At 41.1% G+C, this 14334-nt stretch overlaps 1 protein-coding gene across 2 annotated transcripts in view; it reads right to left on the bottom strand.

Annotated features, from left to right (window-relative positions):
* LOC126426766 (zinc finger protein 816-like) overlaps positions 1-14334 on the bottom strand; it is a 122414-nt gene that overhangs the window by 47241 nt on the left and 60839 nt on the right. For both annotated transcript variants that reach the window (XM_050088751.1, XM_050088752.1), the window contains exon 9: positions 66-103. In XM_050088751.1, the coding sequence (XP_049944708.1) occupies positions 66-103 (38 nt within the window). The remainder of the gene's footprint in view (positions 1-65; positions 104-14334) is intronic.

Here is a 14334-nt window from a genome sequence, read left to right as displayed (position 1 = left end):
TTGCATCAGCCCCCCCCCCCCCCCTGCCCCCACACACAAAAAAAAGAGCTGGGCACAGAACTTACCTCCTCCTTGATGACCTCCTGAGTGTTGGACCCGGTACCTGCAACAATTTCCAAAATTAGTTCAGTTGTATGATGACAGACAACAAGCATATCACACTAAAGCACATAAGAGATGAATGCAGCCTCTCCCCCATGTTCTAGAAGTGAGATTAAAATTTACGATGCAAGGATATCAATGCTACTAAATGATGACAGCACTCCTCTGTTCAGGTTTATGCAAAAGAATTACAGAATTTGTTAAATAAACCTAACACAATGAGCACAGAATACGCAAAGAGTAATCCACAAAAAGGTGAGTCATGAAAAGTATTATAAATGTGGTTAGCATTAAACTTATCAAAATTTTTTTTATTTGTTTTAGCATTTCAAAGAAAGACACACATTTTTGAAATTACATAAGAAAGTGTCAATTTCATTCATTTTTCCATGCTGAACAAACTGTGTCAACACTGTCATTTTCTCCACAAAAAAAAGTTTATGTCTTTTGTAAGCCATAGCACACTAGCAGCTAAGCCTTCAGTGCCCAGACCAACAGCCAATGACTGAAGCTTTTCAAGCACGTCAGCTCGAAGAGATTTTTTTTGTCCTCTACAGTGACAAATACACTTCCACAAGGATTCTTCAGGAAACAAAAACTTATCTCACGGGGTTCACTTCCTCACCGCTTATGATACGTTTTCAGTAATCTTTCGGAGTTGTTGACAGCCCGAATGTGCAGCCCCAAAAATTTCCATTACATGCTTTTTCGTCATTCCTCAATCAACAGCCTCAATAACCACCACTTTATCTGTGAAAGTCAAACACTTTGAAGAAGTCATTTTTACAACTGATCTATATGCTGTATGAAGTTGCGCTGTGTTGAGAGAGCACAGGAGTGTCACGAAGAGATGAACACTTGAACAATTGACAGTTTGAATTAACTAGTGATAGACAGCTGCCAATCTCAAATTAGAGTATTTGCAGGGCATTTTTCATGACAGTCACTTCAACATTTCAAGTACACCAAAACACAGGATTGTAACAATGAAAACAATCAATTATTGATAAAATAATTTAATTGGATGTATAAAAAATCCATTCACCAAGTGGTGGCAGGACACACACACACACACACACACACACACACACACACACACACACACACAGAAGACAGTTGTAATTGTCAACTTTTGGAGCCAGTGGCTCCTTCAGGCAGAAGGGTGAAGGAAAAGGACTGGAGAGGTCTAAGGAAAGGAGTAGATTTCAGGAAAGTCACCCACAACTGCCGGTCAGGGGAGACTTACTACACAGGATCAGAAGGAACACAGGATTAGTTTGATTTACTGAAGTTTTTTCAAGGGAAGCGACAACAAGTTCGATTAACAATAAATTTCGTTTATCGAGGTTTGAATTAAGCCAACTGTACTCTGGAAGGAGTATAATGCATGACAGATGAAGCAAGGAGAACATAAGAAATACATGAACAGGACATGTATACAAGGGGGAGACCCAAAGGAAACTGAATTTTTGTTATAAAACATGCATTCATAAACTTATATACAATTCCTTCAGTCACCTTCAAAGTACTTTCCATCAGATGGCAATGCACTTGTCAAGTCTTTTTTCCCCACTGCTTGAATCATGCCTGGAACTCTTCAACTCTGACATTGTCCACTACTCTTTGCGAAGCTGTTTTTGCTGCCTCCACATTGCAACACTTCCCTTTTAAATTTTTTTCATTTACAGGAATTGGAAAAAGTTGCACGGGGCTAGGCGTGGGGAATATGGAAGGTGGAGTGGCAGACCATCCATCAAATGCCAAAGGGAGTGACTAGAAATTGGGACTCTGTACAGGCGCTGTTGACCGCGCAGCTGAGCACCCCACAAACCAAAAATCAACATCATCAAATGCCAAATAGTGAGTCATTCATAAGGGTATGTGTGTGGGAACAGTGTCACGACAAACGAACCAATCACCTGACTGCCAATGTTTCGAGCATTTCCTCCACACAGCCTCTCGCAGATGTCTTAAAACTTCCAAATAAAACTAATGATTAACAGTCTGCCCGGAGTACAATGATCATCATCTTCAAATTCCACCTCACTTGCCCAGGTTACTTTTTTGGTCTAGGAGAGCTGGGAGTCCTCCACTGGTCTGATGCTTGCTAGGTTTCTGTGCTAGGTTTCTGGGTCATACATGTAACACCAGCTCCCCTCACCTGTAAAGACTTTGTTCAAAAAGTTTGGGTCACTTTCAATCTCTTATCAAGTCCTGGTACACATTCACGTGCACGGTTTTTTGCTCCTGTGTGAGAAGACACGCAGCAAATTTAGTGGCAGGTCGTCTCTTCTGCAAATTTTCACTCAAATTTCACTGGCACAAGATCCAACCCATACACACGTCTGACGAAATTTGGTCACTCGTGTAACAATGCTTCTCGATTTTTTGTCAGATTTTTTCAACATTTCCCCTAATTTGGCTATGTTGCAGGAAATCCAGGATGAGTTTGCTCTTCAACACTCGTCTCATCAAGTCAAAAGTGCCCAAACCAGTTGAAAATGTTCATGTGGCTCTTAGAATCATCCTGGAAAGCCACTATAAGTGTCTGGTGAGTCTCCGTTGTCGATTTCTTTAAAGCAGGAAACAAAATTTCATACACACTCTGTTCTCTTAAAGTTGCCATAACAACTTCACAAGCAGAGCACACCGAAAGTCAGAGAAACACTACGCTCACACGCTCAGCTACACACTGATGCCGTCTGTGCAGTTATTTTGTAAAGGCCTCTACTAACCCTGTCTGTTGGGAGAACTCTGCACTACGAATGATAGCACACTCTCAGTCTAGTTTTTTTTGTGTTACCTCTTACTACCAAGTGACTATCCTAGTACCTGCAACCCAGTAATAGCTGCAGGCAGGCTGCTGATCTAATGGCTTCCAGGTGCAACAAAAATTTTATTTTCAATATTTTGCATTGTTGTTGACCAAATTTAAATATTTAAAATTCTTTCATAATTCATCATTAAGAAATTCAGGAGATATGACATCAGACATGGAGATGCTTGGAAACTAGCTACTGCTTAAAATGGCTCGCGGTAAAACTTCAACGTCAGGCACAAAGTTTTAATTTATTACTTCTTTACTACTAACTGTATTCGCAGAACACTTTGCGGGCAGTATCTACACATCACTGAATGTATCTGAAAAATTATATTGTTGTAAGAGACAGGTCAGGAGACAGGACATCAAACACTAAGATGCCTGAAAAACGAGAGAGTAAACTATCCTGACTGTATTACTCATCCAGTGTTTCTAATAAGAGTACTTAGCAACTTTCAACAAACTTTAAGCATAATTTCAAACATTTTCTAAAGTTTTTCCTTGCTTACATGTGTAATATCAAGTATTTTAACACACTGATACATCTGTAAAGTAATCACAGGTTTGAAACTGTTTTACTGCACAGGAGTCCGACACTTCAAAGAATTGGGGAGGTTTACTGGTTTCCCACTAGGAGTCGATAAGTATCGAACAAAGGTCTTAATTACAGAAAGAAATTTCTGAGAATGTATATTTGGAGCACAGCATTAGTGAATCGTGGACTGTGAGGAAGAAAAGAATATAGAATTTGAGACGTGGTGTTACAGGAGAATGCTGAAAATGAAGGCAGACTCCTAAGATAAGAAACTAGGAGGCTCTCCACAAAACTGGCAGAGAAAGGTGTGTGTAGAATACACTGACAAGGAGAAGCTGCAAGACGATAGAATGTATTGAGGCATCAGGGAATATCTTCCGTGGTACTAGAGGGAGATGTGGAGGGTAAAAACTACAGAAGGTAGATATTTGAGCATATCCAACAAATACCTGAACACAACGGGTGCAAGTGCTACTCTCACATGACGAGGTTGCATCAAATGAGTGAGAAAACTGATCATACACACATCAAAAAAGTTTTGCATTACCCCAATTCCCAGAACTCCTGGACTTTAACCACGGATATTGTATCACAGACACAGCCCCTTTGACTGAGAGACAGGAACTGACATGCCTCGCTCAGGGCGCCCGAGGGCTGGTACTGCAGTGGATGACCGCTACCTACGGATTATGGCTCGGAGGAACCCTGACAATGAAGCCACTACGTTGAATTATGCTTTTTGTGCAGGCGCAGGACGTCATGTTAAGGCTCAAACTGTGCACAATAGGCTGTATGATACACAACTTCACTCCCGACGTCCGTGCCGAGGTCCATCTTTGCAACCACGGCACCGTGTAGCACTGTACAGGTTGGGCAAAAACATGCCGAATGGACTGATCAGGTTGGCATCACGTTCTCTTCACTGATGAGCGTCGCATATGCCTTCGACCAGACAATCATCGGAGACGTGTTTGGAGGCAATCCGTTCAGGCTGAACGCCTTAGACACACTGTCTAGTGAGTGCAACAAGGTGGAGGTTCCCTGTTTTGGGGTGGCATTATGTGGCACCGACGTACTCCGCTGGTTGTCACAGAAGGCGCCATAACGGCTGTAGGATATGTGAATGCCATCCTCTAAGCGATAGTGCAACCGTATCGGCTGCATATTGGCGAGGCATTCGTCTTCGTGGACGACAATTCACGTGCCCATCGTGTACATCTTCTGAATGAATTCCTTCAGGATAACGACATCACTTGACTAGAGTGGCCAGCATGTTCTCCAGACACGAATCCTATTGAACATGCCTGGCATGGACTGAAAAGGGCTGTTTACGGATGATGTGATCCATCAACCACTCTGAGGGATCTATGCCAAATTGCCATTGAGGAGAGGGACAATCTGCACCGACAATGCCTCGATGAACTTGTGGATACTGTGCCACGATGAATACAGGCATGCATCAATGCAAGATGATGTGCCATTGGGTATTAGAGGTATTGGTGTGTACAGTAATCTGGACCATCACCTCTGAAGGCCTCGCTGTAAGGTGGCACAGCATGTAACCTCTGGTTTTTATGAGCGATTAGAAGGACAGAAATGATGTTACGGTTGCACATTTCACGATGGTAGCAAACTTCCAGTAAGTTTTGTCCAAGTAAATGTTGGAAAATGTGACAGAAGCTGAAAAATTGTTATTTTACAAAATATTATGCTTCTAAACAACATTTTTCATGGTTGACGAGAGGTATTAATCAAGAGATAAAAACTAAGATTGAAAGTATTAAGATGTATCTTTAAATTTTGATGATAAGCAATCGGTTAAATATTACTATTAACAGGTTGTGAAGTGCCAAACCCTGATTAATTTTCTTCTTTTCTCCCACCTCTCACTATTTGTTTTCATCATACTCTGATTTCACAGTTAAAATACATTTACAATTGCAATTTCGTGTTGTGGTAATGTCAGAATTCATCAACAGAGCATAAATATTAGTGGTCTTTGTGCCCCCCCATGCTGAAGCTAGAGTCACCAGTCTTTCCTTTTCAAACCACCTCCTACCTATCCCCATCTCCTCCCCAAAGAAGGAACAAGTAGTTCTGAAGGAAAACTGTTTCTTGTACTTTTATGTGTGTATTTGGGATACTAAATTTTTGTCTCTTGAAGATGTGCACTGGCTGGCAAATCTGTACCTTCATTTTAAAGATCAGTCGTTTTCTGTGACAATAACATACAGACTTTTGGTTACCGTGCGTTACTGACAGCTTTACGATTTCCTGCTGACCTATACTGACAGAACACAGCTTCAAATATTTCAGAACAAATAGCTACTTTGAATTCCCAACAACTGGAGCAATACCAAGAAATTAACGAGGCCGTTTCTTGTACCTAGTGATACCTGCATCTACAGGGTCTGCCTCTTAAAGAGTCACCGTGCAAATTTTCTCTAGTATATCAGCAAATACACACAACTTTATTTTTGCAATGTGTAGCTGGAATCGGCCAAGCAAGTATTGGTCACCACGTCTTACATGTGACAGCCAGCATCTATGGAAAGCAGCGGTTTCTTTTCCATTTTAGACAAATTAATTTGCAAAGCAGAATTTTACGTGTTTATTCAATAGGGTAGTCTCAAATTAATCTAGCGCAATTTTTGTTATATTAACACGTACTGACAGGGACAGCAAGACACGAGGAATAACCAGTGCTGCAGTAGCGACTGGGCAGTGCTGCTGCACGGCGGCAGCAGTCAGTATAGGCCAGGGTGGGGCTGTCACTGCTCGAGTACTCGTTATACTTCCCATTTTTGTCTCCGTAACTACACTACTGGCCATTAAAGTTGCTACACCTAGAAGAAATGCAGATGATAAACGGGTACTCATTAAACAAATATATTATACTAGAACTGACATGTGATTACATTTTCACACAATTTCGGTACATAAATCCTGAGTACCCAGAATAACCACCTCTGGCCGTAATAACGGCCTTGATACGTCTGGGCATTGATTTCAAACAGACATGCGTATACAGTGTACCTGCAGCTTCAACACGATACCACAGTTCATCAAGAGTACTGACTGGCGTATTGTGACAAGCCAGTGCTCGGCTACCATTGACCAGGCATTTTCAACTGGCGAGAGATCTGGAGAATGTGCTGCCCAGGGCAGCACTCTAACATTTTCTGTATCCAGAAAGGCCCGTACAGGACCTGCAACACGCGGTCATGCATTATCATGCTGAAATGTAAGGTTTCGCAGGGATTGAATGGAGGGTAGAGCCACGGGTCGTAACACATCTGAAATTTAACGTCCACTGTTCAAAGTGCCGTCAATGCAAATAAGAAGTGACCGAGACGTATAACCAATGGCACCCCATACCATAACGCCGGGTGGTACGCCAGTATAGCGATGACGAATACACGCTTACAATGTGTGTTCACTGTGATGTCACCAAACACGGATGCAACCATCACGATGCTGTAAACAGAACCTGGATTCATCTGAAAAAAATGACGTTTTGCCATTTGTGCACCCAGGTTTGTCGTCAAGTACACCATCGTAGGCGCTCCTGTCTGTGATGCAGCGTCAAGGGTAACCGCAGCCGTGGTCTCCGAGCTGATGGTCCGTGCTGCTGCAGACGTCGTCGAACTGTTCGTGCAGATGGTTGTTGTCTCACAAACGTCCCCATCTGTCGACTCAGGGATCGAGACGTGGCTGCACGATCCGTTACAGCCATGCGGATAAGATGCCTGTCATCTCAACTGCAAGTGATATGGAGGCCATTGGGGTCCAGCTCGGCGTTCCGTATTACCCTCCTGAACCCACCGATTCCATATTCTGCTAACATCATTGGATCTCTACCAACGCGAGCAGCAATGTTGCGATACGATTAACCGTAATCGCGATAGGCTACAATCCGACCTTTATGAAAGTCTGAAACGTGATGGTACGCATTCCTTCTCCTTACACGAGACATCAAAACAACATTTCACCAGGCAACGCCGGTCAACTGCTGTTTGTGTATGAGAAATCGGTTGTAAGCTTTCCTCATATCAGCATGTTGTAGGTGTTGCCACCGGCGCCAATCTTGTGTGAATGCTCTGAAAAGCTAATCATTTGCATATCAGAGCAGCTTCTTCCTGTCGGTTGAATTTCACGTCTGTAGCACGTTATCTTCGTGGTGTAGCAATTTTAATGGCCAGTGGTGTAAATATCGATAAAACAAATATCACACTAGATTCGTTTAAGATTGCTCTATTGGTTGGGCACATGAAATCCTGGCTTAAAAATAATTTTGTTTGTAAAGGGAAAGGGACCAATGCCTTCCGTGTACACTCGGCGACACATGAAAAGACGTAATGAATAATTTCTTCGGGCTTACTCCAGCTACACGACACTGTAGAAACAAAACTGCAAATATTGACGGAAACCCCAGAGAAAATACGCCCGGTGACTCCTAGCCGACAGACCCTCTGTCCTCCAGAAGATAGCTTACGTAATATGGCAGAGAATACTTAATTTGCCAATACCATCTTCACCCTCCTTGACTGTTCCATTTGAGAAGAGTCTACTGGAAACGCATCAGTCAATAAGACCTCATACAAGCTCTAATTTCACAAATTTTTATCATCAGCATCGTTCCTGGAGAAATGTGTGGGAGAAAGAAATATGTTACTGAAGTACTCAGAAGGTAGGATCAGAAACATAATACTAAATCTCTGATTTACAGCGTGTTTGGCTAGTGTCCCTTTAAAAGATCTATTACTCTTTTTTGTATTTTTATCTCCACCAGCAATCTTACCTGGTAAGGCACCAATGAGCAATACTCAAACTTCTGTAATGGAAACGGCTCAGAAATAAAATGCACAGCTAACCACCCACAACGGGGATAGCCAGTACTGTCTAACTTGTGCAACTGTGCTCAATCCAGTAAACCCAGCCAACTTATTCTTGCATCAATTACTGTTGAGGTAAAACTTGGACAATACTGTTAATGGTGGAGTGCGATGTACTTGAAAAATTGATCTTTAACATCTTAAGTATCGAATCCACAGTTTTTTGGATGGCTGTGCTGAATGTTAAGTCCTGGTAATAGGAGTGCTGGTATGAATGCATGGGACTAGGAAATGCTTAGCATACCAAAGAATGGGGCTGAGGGCACAGAACAAAAAGGAGTGACATGTAAGCTTAGCTCTGGAAAGCGTGAAGAAATTTATACTACACTTTGCACACGAAAGTACTATCATGTGCAGTATCACACAATTTGTTACAGGACTGAGGATTTCTCAATAGGGAGGAAACAGTGTGTCGACTCAAATGGAGAATCATTGGTGTAAGTAGAAATAACATAGTGCTGGCTGCAAGGAAGTGTGTTGGGACCCTTGCTATTCGTGCTGAAACTAATGACTTCCCAGACACTATAATAGCAACCTCAGACAATTTGCAGGATGCAGTTACCTTTAATGATATACTATTTGCATATAACTGCAAAAATATCTAATCATTTCATGACAGGATTTCGAAATGGTGCAAAGACTGCCATTGCAGTTGAAATGTTCAATAATGTAAAATCATGCATTACACACTAAGAAAAAAGTAAAATCCTATGACTACATCATTGAATCACAATACGAGTCTGATCAACTCATACAAACACCTACCTGTAAGAACGTGTAGTGATAGGAAATGGATCGATCACATAAGCTCAGTTGTATGTAAGGCAGAAGACCAGACCTTGCATTATCCCAGTGTCCTGCAGTTAACCAGACAGTCCACAAAGTAAATAGGTTACAAACCACTTGAGGGCCCCGCTGTAGAATGCTGTTTATGATTATTGGTTTGTGGGGCATTCAACTGCGTTATCAGCACCCATACAAAGTTTCAATTTTTAAACAGTCCACATTTTTGTCCAATCTAGTCACTGTCTCGAATAGCGAAGATGAAATGATGAGAACAACAGGAACACCCAGTCCCTGAGCAGAGAAAATCCCTAACCAGGCCGGGAATCGAACTCTGGCCCCGTGATCCAGAGGCAGCAATGCAAACTAGACCACGAGCTGTGGACAGAATACTGTTGAAGTGTGTCTGACCCATGTTGGATACTACTAACAGCAGATACAGAACATATACGAACACTGGCAACACAAATGGTCACAGGTTTGTTACACCCATGGAGAAACATTATGCAGAACATGAAGAAACAGAAATGGCAGGTTCTTTAAGACAGATGCAAATCATACTGTAAAAGGCTACTAACAAAATTTTGAGAACCAGTATTATGTGAAGAAATTAGACTCTTCCTCAAACTCCTAACCCCTACTTACCACACCCGCACCCGCACGCGCACGCACACGCACACAGCAGAGAGAGAGAGAGAGAGAGAGAGAGAGAGAGAGAGAGAGAGAGAGAGAGAGAGAGTCATCCCTCTCATGCTTCGTATGCCGTGGCAACAGCCTAAACCCTAACATGCAGTAACATGCTAATTCCCCTGTGCTAGGCACTATGGTGATTTACATAGTATGTTGTTGTTGTTTTGGTCTTCAGTCCTGAGACTGGTTTGATGCAGCTCTCCATGCTACTCTATCCTGTGCAAGCTTCTTCATATTCCAGTACCTACTGCAACCTACATCCTTCTGAATCTGCTTGGTGTATTCATCTCTTGGTCTCCCTCTACGATTTTTACCCTCCACGCTGCCCTCCAGTACTAAATTGGTGATCCCTTGATGCCTCAGAACATGTCCTACCAACCGATCCCTTCTTCTAGTCAAGTTGTGCCACAAACTCCTCTTCTCCCCAATCCTATTCAACACCTCCTCATTAGTTATGTGATCTACCCATCTAATCTTCAGCATTCTTCTGTAACACAAGACACTATCCATTGCGTTCAACTGCTCTTCCAAGTCCTTTGCTGTCTCTGACAGAATTACAATGTCATCAGCGAACCTCAAAGTTTTTATTTCTTCTCCATGGATTTTAATACCTACTCCGAATTTTTCTTTTGTTTCCTTCACTGCTTGCTCAATATACAGATTGAATACATAGTATGTACAAAGACATAAATAAACATGTGGCTTACTACCTAGGAATAAATACTGTGAGGCTGGGATACACTTAGCACTTCAATTTGTGGGGTCAAGCATGTAATCAAAACACTTGCAGTAATTTTAACCACATTTGGTATGTATATGACATATTTTAATACCAAGTGTATAAGGCACCCCTGGCACCATTAGGAATGACAAACGAGACACATACGAGCGTGGGCAAGCAAAGAGATGGCTTTTACAAGTAATAGTTATTTACAGAAGCTCAAAACTTAGCACAAACTTCAATGCAAGTTAGTTTCCACAACGAAATTTTGTTTTGAAAGTTGGCAGAAAATCCAATGAGATTTGGCTGTACGAAGTATACCAAATGGCAAGACGGAACAGATACCTTCACCGCAAAGTAGTAACGGTAATGTTACCAATGACAGCATCACTAAAGTGGAATTACTTAAGACGGGTTCCTGAAATTCCACCACCAAAGACAAAGCACTATATATTCCAGAATTCAAGTCAAGAACAGCTGCTAAAATAACTCCTTTAGAAGTACGTATCTTCAGTAAGCAAAGCAACCGAAGTCAGTTACACACAAATAATCTTTTCCAAAGTGTAATCCAATTAGGTCCCTTTCAGAGTATGGCGATGAAACAATGTCAATTTTTAGCTGTTAGATACCACTGCTTGCTCTACAAAATGTGTGTGCCTGCTCACTGGAAAGACACACAGGTCACATCAATAAGCAGGAAAGGAAACAGAAGTAATCCAGTGAATTATGCATTACTATCACTGACAAATTTACAGTAGTGTTTTAGATCAAACACTGTTCAAAGACTACAAAAACTGACTAAGAAAGTTATTGACACATAACCAGCATGAATTGCAAAATGAATTAGACAAGATACCAGCATGGTGCAAAAAACAGTAATTGCGCAGCAGTAATTACCCTAAATATAAGCAGTCTGATGTCCTCCATGTGAGTACTAAAAGAAATTCCATTAAGAATCAGTTACATGTAAATAAAGAATATAATGGTTGTAGATTTAAGTAAATTCCTCAGGATTACTGTTACAAACAACTTTAAACTGGAAGCATTGTAACATTACGAGTCAAGACAGCTGTAACGGAACTTGAATAGCGTAAAGTTATCGTTAAAAATGCACGCCGCGCAATTTGTTACGATTTGGTCGGTCGTAATAGTAGTAACATGCTTTCGAATACAATTAAAATATAACGGCGATACCTGTTTAGCGTTATTGGAAATAATATGTAATAAATTAATGAGTAAGGTAGCCGACCCTATAAGAAGAGGTAGAATTGGGCATATTAAGGTGTTTTGCTTTATATCGACTAAGCCGATGATATGGTGTCTTTTTTTTTCCCCATTTACTCTTAGAAGAAAAAAAAGAAAACAAGTAACGAAGTGCTAATTGTGTGTTGTGAAAAATATAGGGGCGAATTTTAAATAGCTACAGTGTATAATCAGACTAACAAATGGACATTCAGTTACGCGAAATAGCGGACAGCGAAGTGTGGTCATTAAATTGAGTACACCTACAGGGCGGTCAATTCCGGGATAAGTCTATTCGCATCTCACGAGGGACGCGGTATTGAGACCGTTTTTTTTTTTATTATATCGTGGAGAGCAGGCTTCAATTTATAAAAAGGAGAAAAGCTGTAGCATTATCATTGACTTGTGGTGTTAAGCAACCAAAACTGTTCATCAAAGGGTTTCGGTGAATGAGTGGTGAATGCGAAATGAAACTGTGAACGAAGTTATGTTAAATAAAGCAGAAGAGACAAGACAGTTTGGTCGTATCTGTTATTATTCCATAAACTGTAACATTTATTCTCGTTGTACGAAGCCTTTATAGACGATCGTTATGACAATTTGCTTTGAAGGGATCTCGTTACGAGTTAAGTTTTGGGGACCTGGTCAACAGGGGATAGTTCGTAGATCTTAACTACTGCAGCTATTCTGGAATCAGGTGCTACCGTGGCCGTTGTGTGTTGTCAATGGCTTAAGGTCATCATATCTCATGCTCTAAGATCGACGTGCCTTTCTCTTGGTATAACGGTGTCTCATGGTAACCACGACAACGCCGACGGCGAAGGAAGATACGGTAGAGCATCACATACAAATTGTGGGGATGACATTTCACTGGCAGGGCACTATGATGCTACAACAAACCTAATATAGAGACTGCCTACAATACCCTGGTCTGTCCTCTTCTGGAGTACTGCTGTTCATGTGGTGTGTTCAGTAGATGAGGGCACTGAGAAATTTCAAAGAAGAGCAGCTTGTTCTTTACTACCACAAAGTAGAGGAGAGAGTATCACAGATATGTCAGTTGGTATGACAATCATTCAAGCAAAGAAGTTTCTTGTTGTGGCAAGATTTTCTCACAAAATTTCAGTCACCAACTTTCTCCCACAAAAATGAAAATATTTTGTTAACTCACATTTATACAGGGATAAATTGCCATTCGAATAAAGTAAGAGAAATCAGAGCTCTCGTGGAAGGATTTAAAATCCTTATGTTTTGAATGCTCCACTCTATAACAGCAAATGGGAAAAGAAATCTGAAGGTGGTTCTATGAACCCTGTGCCAAGTAAGTAAATGTGAAATGCAATGTACTTTAGTCATGTAGATACAGAAAATGTAGATACGTTTCATTCTTTTCACCATCTAATGTAACACAAATAGTTAAGAAACTTGATTACTGGCTATGAATCAAAGATATAGTATTACGAGTGACCTGGACGAAATAGGAGCAGAAACTGAGCACACAAATGCGGGGTTTGTGGAAGTCTTCCAGTGCCGTGATCGGCCCTGGGTAAACACTGCTGTAAGGCATGTCAACACTGAGCTGAACAGGGTTCTCCAGATACCGGCAAAATCTCGCAGAAGGGTTGATCCAGTTGATTCTATTGGTGGGTGGAAATACACTGCACGCAGCCTGCACCTAAATAGGAAGGGGAAAGATAAGTTAGCTTCTTTACTAGCAGATACAGTAAGGGGGGGCACAGTCACACAAGGGATGATCCCTGTGGTTAATGGTACCAGGCAGACAGGTTTTTAGGTTAAAGCCAAAGTCCACAGAGACAACAGTCAAGAAAAATAAAATAAAAGAAGCTCCATGTACTCTAAATAGGGAGAAAGCAAAGGGTAGTATCAATTCACTTCATCAAAATATCAGGAGAATAAAAAATAAAGTAGATGAGCTGTTAGTGTGTTTAGATGATGTCAAAAATCAGAATGACATTTATATACTTTGTCTGAACAACACGTAACTGTGGGAATGGAAATGACAGTATAAACGGGTATAATTTAGAGTCTTACACTTGCAGATCTAGCAAGGATAAAGGAGGAGTTGCTATTGACGCAAAACATGGATAAAAGTACAAAACTGTAGAAGTAAGTAAATTTTGTGGCGGTCAGCACTTTGAAGTTTGTCCATGTGAACTACAGCAAGATAATGTAGTGTTGATATTAGCAACAGTGTACAGGTCCCCATTAGAAGATTGGAAGCTATTCATAAAAAAGTAGACTCCATATTATGCTGTCTGTCAGACAAAAAGAAGTTATTAATCTGTGATGATTTCAATGTAAACTTTCTGGGCATTCTGATAGGAAAAGTGAACTAGAAGTGTTACTAATGACATATAATTTAGAATAAGTGATCAACTTTCCTACAAGTATAGCTCAAGACAGTAGATAGTGTATTTGTACAGCATGAGGATGAAAAACTCACACATGCTTTCCCTGTGATAAATGGATTGTCAGACCATGATGCACAATTTATTAACTTATAAAACCCAGCAGAATGTACCGT

The sequence above is a fragment of the Schistocerca serialis genome, chromosome 11 (assembly GCF_023864345.2).
Source record: "Schistocerca serialis cubense isolate TAMUIC-IGC-003099 chromosome 11, iqSchSeri2.2, whole genome shotgun sequence".
NCBI classification, from domain to species: domain Eukaryota; kingdom Metazoa; phylum Arthropoda; class Insecta; order Orthoptera; family Acrididae; genus Schistocerca; species Schistocerca serialis.
Note: the sequence above shows the minus strand (reverse complement) of the source record. Positions and strands in the feature narration are given on the sequence as shown.